This window comes from Nanorana parkeri, unplaced genomic scaffold (assembly GCF_000935625.1).
Source record: "Nanorana parkeri isolate BGI_ZX_2015 unplaced genomic scaffold, ASM93562v1 scaffold5, whole genome shotgun sequence".
NCBI lineage: Eukaryota > Metazoa > Chordata > Amphibia > Anura > Dicroglossidae > Nanorana > Nanorana parkeri.
The window spans coordinates 2003452-2014746 of record NW_017306273.1 but is presented as its reverse complement, the minus strand read 5'-3'; the positions used below and the strand labels follow the sequence as shown (position 1 = coordinate 2014746).

Sequence of the window (11295 nt, the reverse complement as noted above, 5' to 3'; positions counted from 1 at the left end):
GCTTTTTTTTTATGAGGGGAAGGGGGGGGGGGGGGGGCGTGCAGGGTATCTCTTACTACAATACACCAAGGTTGCACTTGATGGACCCTGTGTTCTTTTCAACTATATCAACTACGTAACGGTGGCAGCAATCAAGGTACTTAAACAAGAACTCAGAAGCACATCTAAGGAAGTCAACGGTGTGGCCTCCTGCAATATTCAGAGAACATAAGCAGGCAAGAATCTCCAATAAAGTTTTCCAAAACCTAATGTATGTACTGGGCACGGAGAGAATCATTTTGTTTTTTCAACCATTTTCACTTTAAGATTAACGCTCAAGAACACCAGCGTGCCCATCAACGAAATGGCAGCCTGCATAACTGACTGCCCTGCAGTGGGAACCTCCACCCCACCAAATATATATATTTTTTTTTTAAACACTGCAAAAAAACAGTATTTATGATATAAAAAGTATTCATTTTCTGTGTCCGGTACGGGAACTTCAATCCACAAATTTTCCAGCAGCTCTACTGCCCGATTTAACACATTTTAGAATGACTTGCTCTTCGAACAGTTTCTTCAGCACAAAACTGAAGCAAACGAGTAGAGAGCAATTACAGCGAGACCCGAGCCTTACATGGCAAGGCATAAACAGCCGTTCCAAATAATAACCGGGGTTCTAAATTGAGCTGCAGAGCACAGGTTGCTCGTTCACGCAGCTCTATAAAAACGGCTCGCCTTTTTTTGCAGCAAGATATTTACATCTAAAAATAGACGAGTTGTACTTTTTTATTTAGTTAGGAAATCTCAGACAGTCATGAGAAACCTCAGATACCCCACATTAATTACAAACAATATGAAATCCCGGGTAATTTTATGGGTTTCTTCATGCTCGGTGCATTTTATATTCCCTAAGGAGCCAACATGGATCATAAAATTTTACTGCGCACCACACCAAATCAAAAATGATCTTTGTCATCCACAATTCTTTTTTTTTTTTGTGTAAGTTTTCATATCCTCTGGAGACTTGCTCACTGTATCTCTGAGCTTAACTGTAAAGACAGGGGGAATATCCGTGATGTATATCAAATGACCAAGTGAGACCGTGCACGTTTATTAAAGGACGGGGAAAGACGCAGCAGAATTCCCACTCTGGAGCTAAAGAGATTCCGATCTACATGAGCAAGGAAAAGATGTTTAAAGCTGAACTCCAGGCAAACAGCTAAATACATATATGGGAGATGTTTTACTTGGCACAGGATTTGTATTTCTGTATATCCAATCTGTACACAGCTCTGCAACACAGCACAGTTACCAGAGTGACTTGACCTGCTGTACCGCAGTTGGGCAACACAGCTTGGTCACTTCCCCGCTCTTAGCCTGTGATTGGACAGGGAAGAAGCAGCAAAAGACTTATGAGGTAATCTCTCTGCTCTCACACCTGCCACCAGCATTATTACTGTTAGCACATGTACATGCAGCAGAGCAAGGCTGGTCCCAGTGCTGCTCCTCCATATCCCAGTCTGGAGTCTGCTCTACAAGCCAAAGTCTAGATTTTTAAAGTGGCATTTAATGTCTCGCTGACTCAACCAAAATTTGGTGGAACAAGGTATGTGTAGGCACTACATCAGTGGTCACCTAAATGCTGAAAAGATTCCATGCCAGAAGAAACAAAACATGGCAGCAGTGAATGGGGGCAATGAATGACAACAGACTATCTCCATTAAAAAAATGTCTAGATCTGGGGTACTTGAGTAAAGGATTTTGAAGTACCTGATCCCCGCATCTGCAGGCTACCTCCAGGATCCAAGATCGGCACCCACAGCCTTGTCTCCCCTAGGCTCCGTTGACGTCATCATAGCCCTGCATTACAAGCAAGGACACTGAGGGACAGTCCCCCGGCAGGGGAGTAGGGGAGACGAGGAGAGCACCAAATGCTAGGGCAGTGGGGATCAGGTAACAAAGACTGCTTCACCTGATACCTTAGACCAGTGATGGCGAACCTTGGCACTCCAGCTGTTTTGGAACTACAAGTCCCATGAGGCATTGCAAGGCTCTGACAGCCACAGACATAACTCTCAGAGGCAGATGCATCTTGGGATTTGTAGTTTTGGCACAGCTGGAGTGCCAAGGTTCGCCACCACTGCCTTAGACCTAAACGAGAAGTTAACCACTACAGTGACTTCCCCAGAGACGGCGCCACCCAGTCCAAAATTGCAATTTTAGTCCCACTTTAAGTTAAAGAAAAATGGTTTGAGCAAAAAAAAAAAAAGGTCAGCTGGAGTAGAGAAGGCTGGGTCTGCGACAACTCACAATGAAAAGTGGCCGGCTTCCACCTATCTGCATCCCCACTGAGCACTGGCTGGGGAGGAAGGGGTGTTTGTGCAGCCATACAGTTTAACTCCCAAAGAGTTCTCTGTAAATATCCCTTACAGTTTGCTCCCCCCACCCCCCCCTTCCCAAGGAGAACATACTTGCTATATATCGAGTGGATATGAGGCCTTGCTGACCGTAGAAACCTCTGCTTACATTTTCCCCCTAAACAATCATTTGTGTGTGCAGGGAACATGTGCTCATGGAGTTAGGTATCGGCAATCATAGATCCAACTACAGAACACTAAAAGAAAGGTACCCAGTGAAGACAGGAACCCCTTTGGGTGATTACATGATATAAGCCAAACAAACCATTAACTAATCCTTCAATCGTAGGGTGGGCGATGCAAGCTTCAGAAGATCCGACCTCTCAAGATAACCAAACTGCGTAATAACTTTATGAAATACTCGCCCTTTAGCATTTTGGGTCAGTTACATATTTTGTGCAGCTCCCCCCTGTAAAGAACAACTACAAATATCACTTCTAGTTCTGTCAACATATCTTCTATTTAGTTGTATTATTGGCTGCACTGTTCTTTGGATCTCTCCAGACTGGCTTTTGTAAGAACAGTTTTTTATTAAATCGATACGAAAGGCAGAAAAATATATGGCAAAAAAAAAAATATATATATACAGAAAGATAGAAAGGGAGACATTGGGATACGAAGACCGAAGAAGAACACATTAAGCGGAATAGAAAGAGGAAATGAAGAAAAAAGAAGCAAACAGAATAGTCCATTTTTTATTTAATTAAAGAAGCAGAAATGGACAAGAATCGAAATATTCAGTTACTCCAATCGTGCAGTTTTATGTATGAAATATTTATATTCAACACCTATTCAGCTTTAGTTACATAAAGCTGAACTCCAGGCAAACAGCTAAATACACTGTTGAAATACTTATAGGGGGGCCGCTTTACTTGGCAATAGATTTTTATTTTCTTGTACTCAGTCCTGAGACACAGCTCTGCCGCAAAGCTCTGTCTAGCAGAGTGGTTCTCAACCTTTCCAGGGTCGGGACCCCATGGTAACATTTGCCAAGTTGTGGTGACCCCAACGGTAAATTGCACCAATACTAGTATCTGGGCGGGCTCTCAGGGGGCCACTGCGGGCTCTTAGGTGGCCAGTGTGGGATCTTTCACGGTCAGAGCAAGCTCTCAGGTAGCCAGTGCGGGAAGTCTTGCAGCCAGTGCGGGCTCTGTGGTGGCCAGTGTGGCTAATGATAGATCACCGGCACTCACCTCCCCTCACTCCTGCCCGCTCCCCTTTCTTTGGTCCTCCCCAGCCACTGCAGTGCCATCAAGCGGCGCGGCTGGAGAACTGAGACTGCTGTGCTAGGAGGAGGCCGAGGAGCCTCTCACCTACCGCAGCACAAGGCACTGGCGACCCCCTCAACTGTGGGTTGCGACCCACAGGTTGAGAAACACTGGTCTAGCAGGACATGAGACTTGTAGTGACATTCAAGTCTAATTCCCCCCCCCATCAGATCATCATTATCATCTTCTTTCCAGGGATTTTCAAGAGTCCCTCGAGCGCAGGTGCCTGTCCCGGATGCAGCGCTGACTGCTGTGTCTTCTGTGTCCCACGGAGTCTGTGCGGGTGCACACTGCCGAGCTGCCTGCATTGACTTACACTGTGTCTCTCCTCTTCTCCTGGCTGAAGATCTGTACTGTGCATGCGCCCGCCCCATGTCCCTTTGCGGCCGCCCGAGAATCTTCAGATCTTCGGATGGGAGCGCACAATGGAGACACAGGTACGTTTTAACCTTTTTGGGGACTATTGTTGTTAATGTTTTTGCATATATCTCCTGCTTGCTAGCCATAAATATATGCAAAAAACCCAGAGGGTTTAATTATCCTTTAATTTTCCTGTGCTAAAGTTCAGTTACACTTCTAAGTCTCCCATGCCTCCCCCCAGCCTGGGACTGCACAGTGAAAGAAGAAGCAGCAGACTGATGAGCTCATCATTCTGCTCTCTCCTCCTATCAGCAGGTCTCATGATAACACCTGCTCTGTAACACAACCAAGTGGGTTCTTCTCCCTTGCCCAATTTGAACTCTGCTGTGCAGTGGACTGCAAGAGCCTGACACCAAGTCAGGTTCAGATACAAATATAGCTAGCATTGGGGGGAAAAAAATTAAAAGATGCATTGGGGGGAATTTATCAAAACTGGAGCAAACAGAATCTGGAGCAGTTCCTATGGCAACCAATCAGCATCTCTCTTCAGTTTGCTGAGGTAACATTTGAAAATGAGAAAGAGCCAATTGGCTGCAGTGCAAATCTGCTCCAGATTTTGTCTGTTCCATTTTTGATAAATTCCCCCCACTGTGTCTTTTATAACTGTCTGGAGTTCAGCTTTAATCCATCTCTTCAGAGAAAGTTATGAGGTGGGTGACATTTCGGCACCCTTCCAACCGGCATCAACGCTAAACTGTGTGGATGGAGGAATCTCCCGCTGGGCCATGCTTCGGTATCTTACTAGTCGGCCCCGCTGGCTCTCAAAATACCTGAACGATCTGATTGGATGCTGGCATTGTTCAGCTACTTTGAGAGCCAGCGGGGCCGACTTGCAAGATACTGAAGCTTAGCCAACCGGGAGATTCCTCCTTCCACACAGTTTAGCGTAGATGGAGGAATCTGTTGCACTTTTTCCATCTGACCATAAAAAATCTGCAGATAATCCATAGGTGTATGGCCAGCGTAAGACTACCCTGTCCAAAAAGCGACAACCCTGCACAATGTCACTGCAGAATGGACAGAGTGGACACCCAGTTAAAGAAAGTGAAAAAATAATGGCTCTACAGGTAAATGTTAGGAGGACTTAAAATAAAATCTAATGTGTTCATGTCAGAAAAGAGACATCAGGCATGTTTCATGATAGATTTTTGCCCATAGTTATTATTATACAGGATTTATATGGCGCCAACAGTTTGCGCAGCGCTTTACAATATACGGAAGACATTACAATCACAATACAATTCAAGTCAAGGTGCTAAGTAAAGTTCCACTTCAACTATCAGGAATCTGGTCTCTAATGCTGTTAGGCAGCCAGAGGAGCTGGAAAACAGCAATTAAGGTCAGGCAGTTGACAGACAGTAACTGCAACACTTCAGGGGACCTTTCACAACTCACCCTCAAGCTGAAGAGTCAAGAGCAAGTTATGTAAAGCTTAATAAAAGGGAGTATTTATTTTATCATCATCAAGCCTGCACCACTATAATATGAATTTAAGAATGAATACTCAGACTTAATTAGCCCACTGATGACTAGTTCCCTTTAAGAAGGAAAAATGAAGTTACTATTAGGGATGCACCAATACCAGTTCAGATACTTGGCATTCTCTTGAGAACTACCAGGGTTGCAGCTGGGACCTGGCTCTGGCGCTCCACCACTGTCCTGAAATCATTAGTCTGTATTGTTTTAGAAAAAAATGTATCAGTACTTGTATCTGTGAGTACTTGGGCAAGTATCTGTACTTGTACTTGCAAAAATGGTATCGGTGCATCCCTTTATATATATTTATAAAAACAAATCCCAGGAGCTCCGTGTGCTCCTTACAAATGACAGCTGCCACCTAACTTTTTACTTTTTCTCTAGTCTAGTAGCTGGAAAAGTATCTGTACTTGTACCGAGTACGGTACTTGGTATTGGAGCATCACTGGTTACTATGTTGCCAAGATCAAGAACACATCCATTATGTAAGAGAAAGAGAAAAAAAAAAAAACCTTCCCACAATCCATCAATTAGCTAATGTTTCATTTTTGGAAACCTTCAAGGATTTTTAAATGTACGTTTAGAAAAGAAAAAAAGAAAAAAAACCTTCACTACGTAGCAAATGCAAACACTGCTTCATCAGTAGTCCTCCAACCAAGGCAACATGAAGCTTTCACAGCATGTAGACTGGCGGGTAACCGCAGATACTTCACACGCAGTCAGTAGATAACTGTATGGTGCTCCTATGTAAGCATGTTAAACTGGCTGCTCCTGAACCGCACCGCCTTTGAAGATTTAGCATTCAGAAAGCCTCAGCCTCTTAGTTGGTCCCGTCTGTCACTAAATACCACAAGGTGCCTTTCTGCATAACAAAACATGCCTCGAGATACGACCGGGACCCCACCGGGGCCACCGTACCGGAACAACAAAACAAAAAAAGGATCCACCTTACCTAACAGTCTGCCTTTTGAAGTCTGTGCAATGCTGGCACATTATACAGCATTCAATACTATAATTGCATAATTACTCCGGTAGCTAACGCACAAAGCAGCATGACCTTTTTGATGATGCATGGCAAAAGTACAAAAGGATTTATTTTCTACCAATTTTTGAGGCAATTATCTCTTCCATTGTACAAAAAAGAAATAATATCCCAGGACTTAAGTAAGCCAAAAGGGCGAACCGCAATGGAGCCTCCCCTCCGTCCCTATACTCAGCAATAACAAAAAATGAGATCAATCACTAAGCAGCAAGTCTAATCATAGTGATACACAACTATACACCCAATTGTGACATTTAAGGGATCTTTAAAGACCTGTCTTGCTTTGACCTTGTAGCTGAAGCAGTCATCTGTAGTAACCGACAGCAACCAGTGATCAATTTTTTCATAGCACAGCCTCCTCTGCACTGATCAATGGTGAATATCTGATCTCTGTTTATCGGTTGCTGTACTCTGTAGACCATTGCTGCTCTTCTCTCTATCTTAATAAAGAAGCCCGATCGCTGAGGCTAAAAGAAACCTCGAAAAAGAACTGTTGCTGAAGCAGTTAAATGTTTAACTCGTACGATACGTCATCACACACACACACACACACACACACACACAGGTCGCCGACGCAAGCGGTCTCTTCGGCAGCAGCTAGGCACTGAGGTTCCAATGTTTTTGAAGGGTTTATTTTTACATGACAGGTATCTGCACTCCATCCCAAATATATGAGCAAGATGCAAAGACTGGTAGATATGCGTGTTAAAATATAGACCGCCGTCGATATTCGGCGCAGATAAAAGGTAGGCTGACGAGCCTCAGAAAGGGAATAAGAAAAAAAATATGCGTAAACTTAATCAACTGAGGCTGCTGATCAGCCGATTTGCAAGACTTAGCTGGAATTTACTGTTCTGGGCTCACACTAGTAAATCAGTCTGTAAAAAAAAAAAAAAAAAATCTGCTGCTTGGCTTCATCAAACATTTGTGTTTACTATTTCATGTCCTATTTTACTGTTGTAATATAGAACACGGAGTAATTAAAATACTAAAAGCTGCGCTGATGCTAAAGGGATAGAGAACAAAGTTTGAATAATGTGCATTAGTGTCGAGCAGACAGGACTGACACAAGGCAAGCCGACTATTGGAAAGGGATTCCCCCTGAATGTTCAGCACCTTGGACAGCGACCAGGAAAAAAAGAACAGAAAAAAAAAAGAAGCTTTTTGTTATCAATGGCTTATAAAGTTAGGAATTGGGAAAAAAATGCTTACATTTCTGGAAAGAAAAAAAAAAAAGACGCAAGGAGCGGTTTCTGGATTTGTGCCGCTGAATGCCATAAGAGCTAAAAATGTATTTATACGTTTAATGTGTTTAGAAAACGCACGGTCCCGCTCGGATGCGAGATGATGTCATTCAATCGCTTTCGTTCTCGGCGGCTGACGTGGATGCCGGTGTATCGCTGACAACTTATGAATAAGGTCGTGTCAAAGCCTGAGGCTTCCCATTCTATTTGTTTCACGCATGTAAACAGTTCCCCGTGAATAATAATACTATCAGGGTTATTTAATAAGGCAGTGCGCAGAGAAATCAAGAGCAGGAGTATGTGCAATTCACATTACGCTTCGGACAACTCAGCGCAATAAGGGAAGGGTTTTTCATTGGTTGCTACGGGTTACCCTGCAGGAGTACGTGCAATTCTCTTTCCGCTTCGGTCAACGCGGCGCAATAAGGGAAGTGTTTTTAATTGGTTGCTGCAGGAGTACGTGCAATTCCCTTTCTGCTTCGGTCAACTCAGTGCAATAAGGGAAGGGTTTTTAATTGGTTGCTACGGGTTACCTTGCAGGACTATGTGCAATTTACTTTTTTGCTTCAGTCAATGTAGCGCAATAAAGGAAGGGTTTTTAATTGGCTGCTATGGGTTGCTGCAGGAGTACATGCAATTCCCTTTCCGCTTCAGTCAACTCAGAGCAATAAGGGTTTTTAATGGGTTGCTACGGGTTACCGCAAGGGCCAAACAACCGCAGAAATAAAGTGGGATCATTATTAGATTTTACATAAGTAGCTGTTACAGGTCACCTATACCTGCTGAATAGCTTTAATTAAAGGTGATGCCAGCTCTCTAGAATAAGGCATCCTAACTGGTACAGACGAAGCAGGTGGTGTATTCATACCCGGTTGAACAAAATAGACACCACTAGACATTAATCCAGAAGCGTACACACTCACAAATTTTCTTTTACGCTGGATAAAAGTATTGCAGATCAATCAGTAAACATGAAGACCACAATACCACCTCACACAAGCAGTAAGGACGCCGCTCGCTTTACTGGGCCAGACACCGTCTACCTTAAAGCGCGGGTTGAAACGACCGCTCTCTCCTGCTCCAAAAGCACATTCACGGACGCTGTGCAAAGTTTGCAGATTGCATTATGTTCCGGAGAACGAGCTTGTCTATAGGAGCATCACTAACCATGTCTGATGCATAGTCAATGAGCGGAAACGGCAGAACTGGGGGGGGGGGGGGGGCAAAAAATTTTACATCATATTTGTTTATATTTTTGTTGTTTTACAACAAAACAGATTTGATCACTGGATCACACTGCCAGCTCTTCAATCCCCCACCCCAATGTATGTTTGTCAACACTAGCTAATGCATAAAAAAAAATAAAAAATAAAAAAACACACAAAACAGAAGCCTTTTATACTTCCTCTGTTTAGTCGCAAGAGTCGGATTTAGAGTAGCATACTAGGGTGCTTCAAAGCTTGGTCTACAAACAGCATCCTGAACTAGTCACCTAGCAAACCCAGAATATCCGCTCTTCTGAGAAAGTCTATTTGGCTCCCCAAAAATAAATAAATAAATAAAAACGCCCTTTCCAAAGACCATGAGGACTTAGCTGCCAGAAAACACAGTGGCCATCCCTTTGCAAAAAGAAATGCATAAAAAATGTCTTGAAACAACCACGCCAGCTAAATTAATGCAACAAGAGATAAGACTGAAGGAAATTCAGTGTCCTTAAACAAACTGACACCATTTGCTCTTTTGTATTTCATTTCAATTTTCTTTTACAGCACAGATTCGCAACACGCCTTCAAAAAAAAAAAAAAAACTTTACCGGTCTGTACGTGCTACAAAACGATACGCAGCATAAAACTAGTAACGCACGTTAGGGGAAAAAGGAACTAGATAAAAAATAAACAATGCAAGGAGATGTCTATGGCGTCATAACTAGTAAATTAATTTAACGTGGCAATTAAAATATAACTTTGTGGTATTTGAAGTTAAAATGCTAATGTGCCATTTTTCTGAAAAAGCCAGAGCATTGGTGGGTGGGGGGGGACGAGCAGAGAGGGGGGAAAAAAAAAAACACTCAGCATGTCTGTAGTGCAAGCGTCTTGATAGTGCATCACTACCCCCTTGTGGATTTGAAATATATTAAGTGTTACCTAAGATGATCAAATTACCTGCCTATTGTTATTTTTTTCAATCACACTATCACACCGAGTGCAATTTTACAATATTATTATTTATTAAACATGCAGCTAATGTTACCGCGAAAATGGTTAAAGACGCCACAATTAATACCGGCTGGTGATGAACTAAACTACGACGAGGTAACCAATTGTTTAAAAAAAAAAAACAACAACAACACGTATATCTGTAGGCAACAAGCACAATCGTCACCAAATCGAAAGCATCAAAATAATAACGGGATGGAAATTTCCACAGACCACGCGTCTAATGATAGCTCCATGATGTGCCCCCCCCCATTCACACCCACCGTCCTCAAATGTAGCAAGGCTCTACGTTTGCGAATGAGCGCAAGCTATTAGGTTCAAATGCTAAACGACCAGTAAAGAGATCTTATTTTTTCATATCTACGCAAGATATGAATGAAAAGGATGGATTATAAAAAAACTAACAAATGTAACAAGCAAAACATTTCCCCATAAATCAATGCACGGTGGTGCCATGTGCTGTAGCGTGCAGTGTAGTAAACTTCATGGTGCTTATTTTAGAGGGAAGTTCGGCGTCTATCCGAGTCTGCTACAACCTGATCGCAGCTGCCGACACTAATCCTACTTACTATGGAAACCATCTAACTCATGTTCCTTTGCATGAGCTAACATGGATCAGCGCGGGGACCAAAATAAATAGATGGAGAGGGGGGGGCTTGGGAATGTCTCTACGATGTTCAATATGGACTTTCACCATTTACCATACTTTCCGGCTGTCTGACGTCGGCTGCTCAGAGGTCCCTCCACGAGGTTATTCATTGACATGATGAGCAGAGGGTGATGATGGTGGTTGTAGTTGTAGTAATAGCGGTGGTCTTCCAGACAGCCAAGATCACGCAGACGTCAGGTGGCCGAAGGTTCTATCGGCAAGCCAAGACACGATACCAGGGCACCCTCCCTTGTAGAAAAAAGCCCACGGTTGACAGGAGTAAACAGAGAGAGGACAGAAGGCAGGTGGAAGGAGGAGAGGGGGGGTGGATGTCAGTGACCTGAGGAAGCTTGGCAGCTAGCTGGAGAACCCCCCCTGACCTTAGCAGCTTGGTAAGCAGGAAAACCCTGCGACCGGGAAGAGGGAGGCGGGGGGAGACGGTGAAGGGCAGAAAGGGGGAGGTAGATATTGACTGGTTGGATTTTGGGGGAAGTGATAGGTGTCTTCAGAATTCTGGCAGACACCCTGCCCCCTCCTTCTCAGGTTGTCAAGTAGGCAATCTTGGATTGGGGGGTGGGAGT

General features: G+C 43.6%; 1 protein-coding gene across 2 annotated transcripts in view; it reads right to left on the bottom strand.

Annotated features, from left to right (window-relative positions):
- The window catches only part of CAMTA1 (calmodulin binding transcription activator 1), a 1254390-nt gene extending 1243406 nt beyond the window's left edge, over nucleotides 1-10984 (bottom strand). For both annotated transcript variants that reach the window (XM_018552416.1, XM_018552423.1), the window contains exon 1: nucleotides 10767-10984. In XM_018552416.1, coding sequence (XP_018407918.1) covers nucleotides 10767-10830 — 64 coding nt within the window. In that variant the 5' untranslated portion in view covers nucleotides 10831-10984. The remainder of the gene's footprint in view (nucleotides 1-10766) is intronic.
- Between the last annotated feature and the right edge of the window lie 311 nt (nucleotides 10985-11295).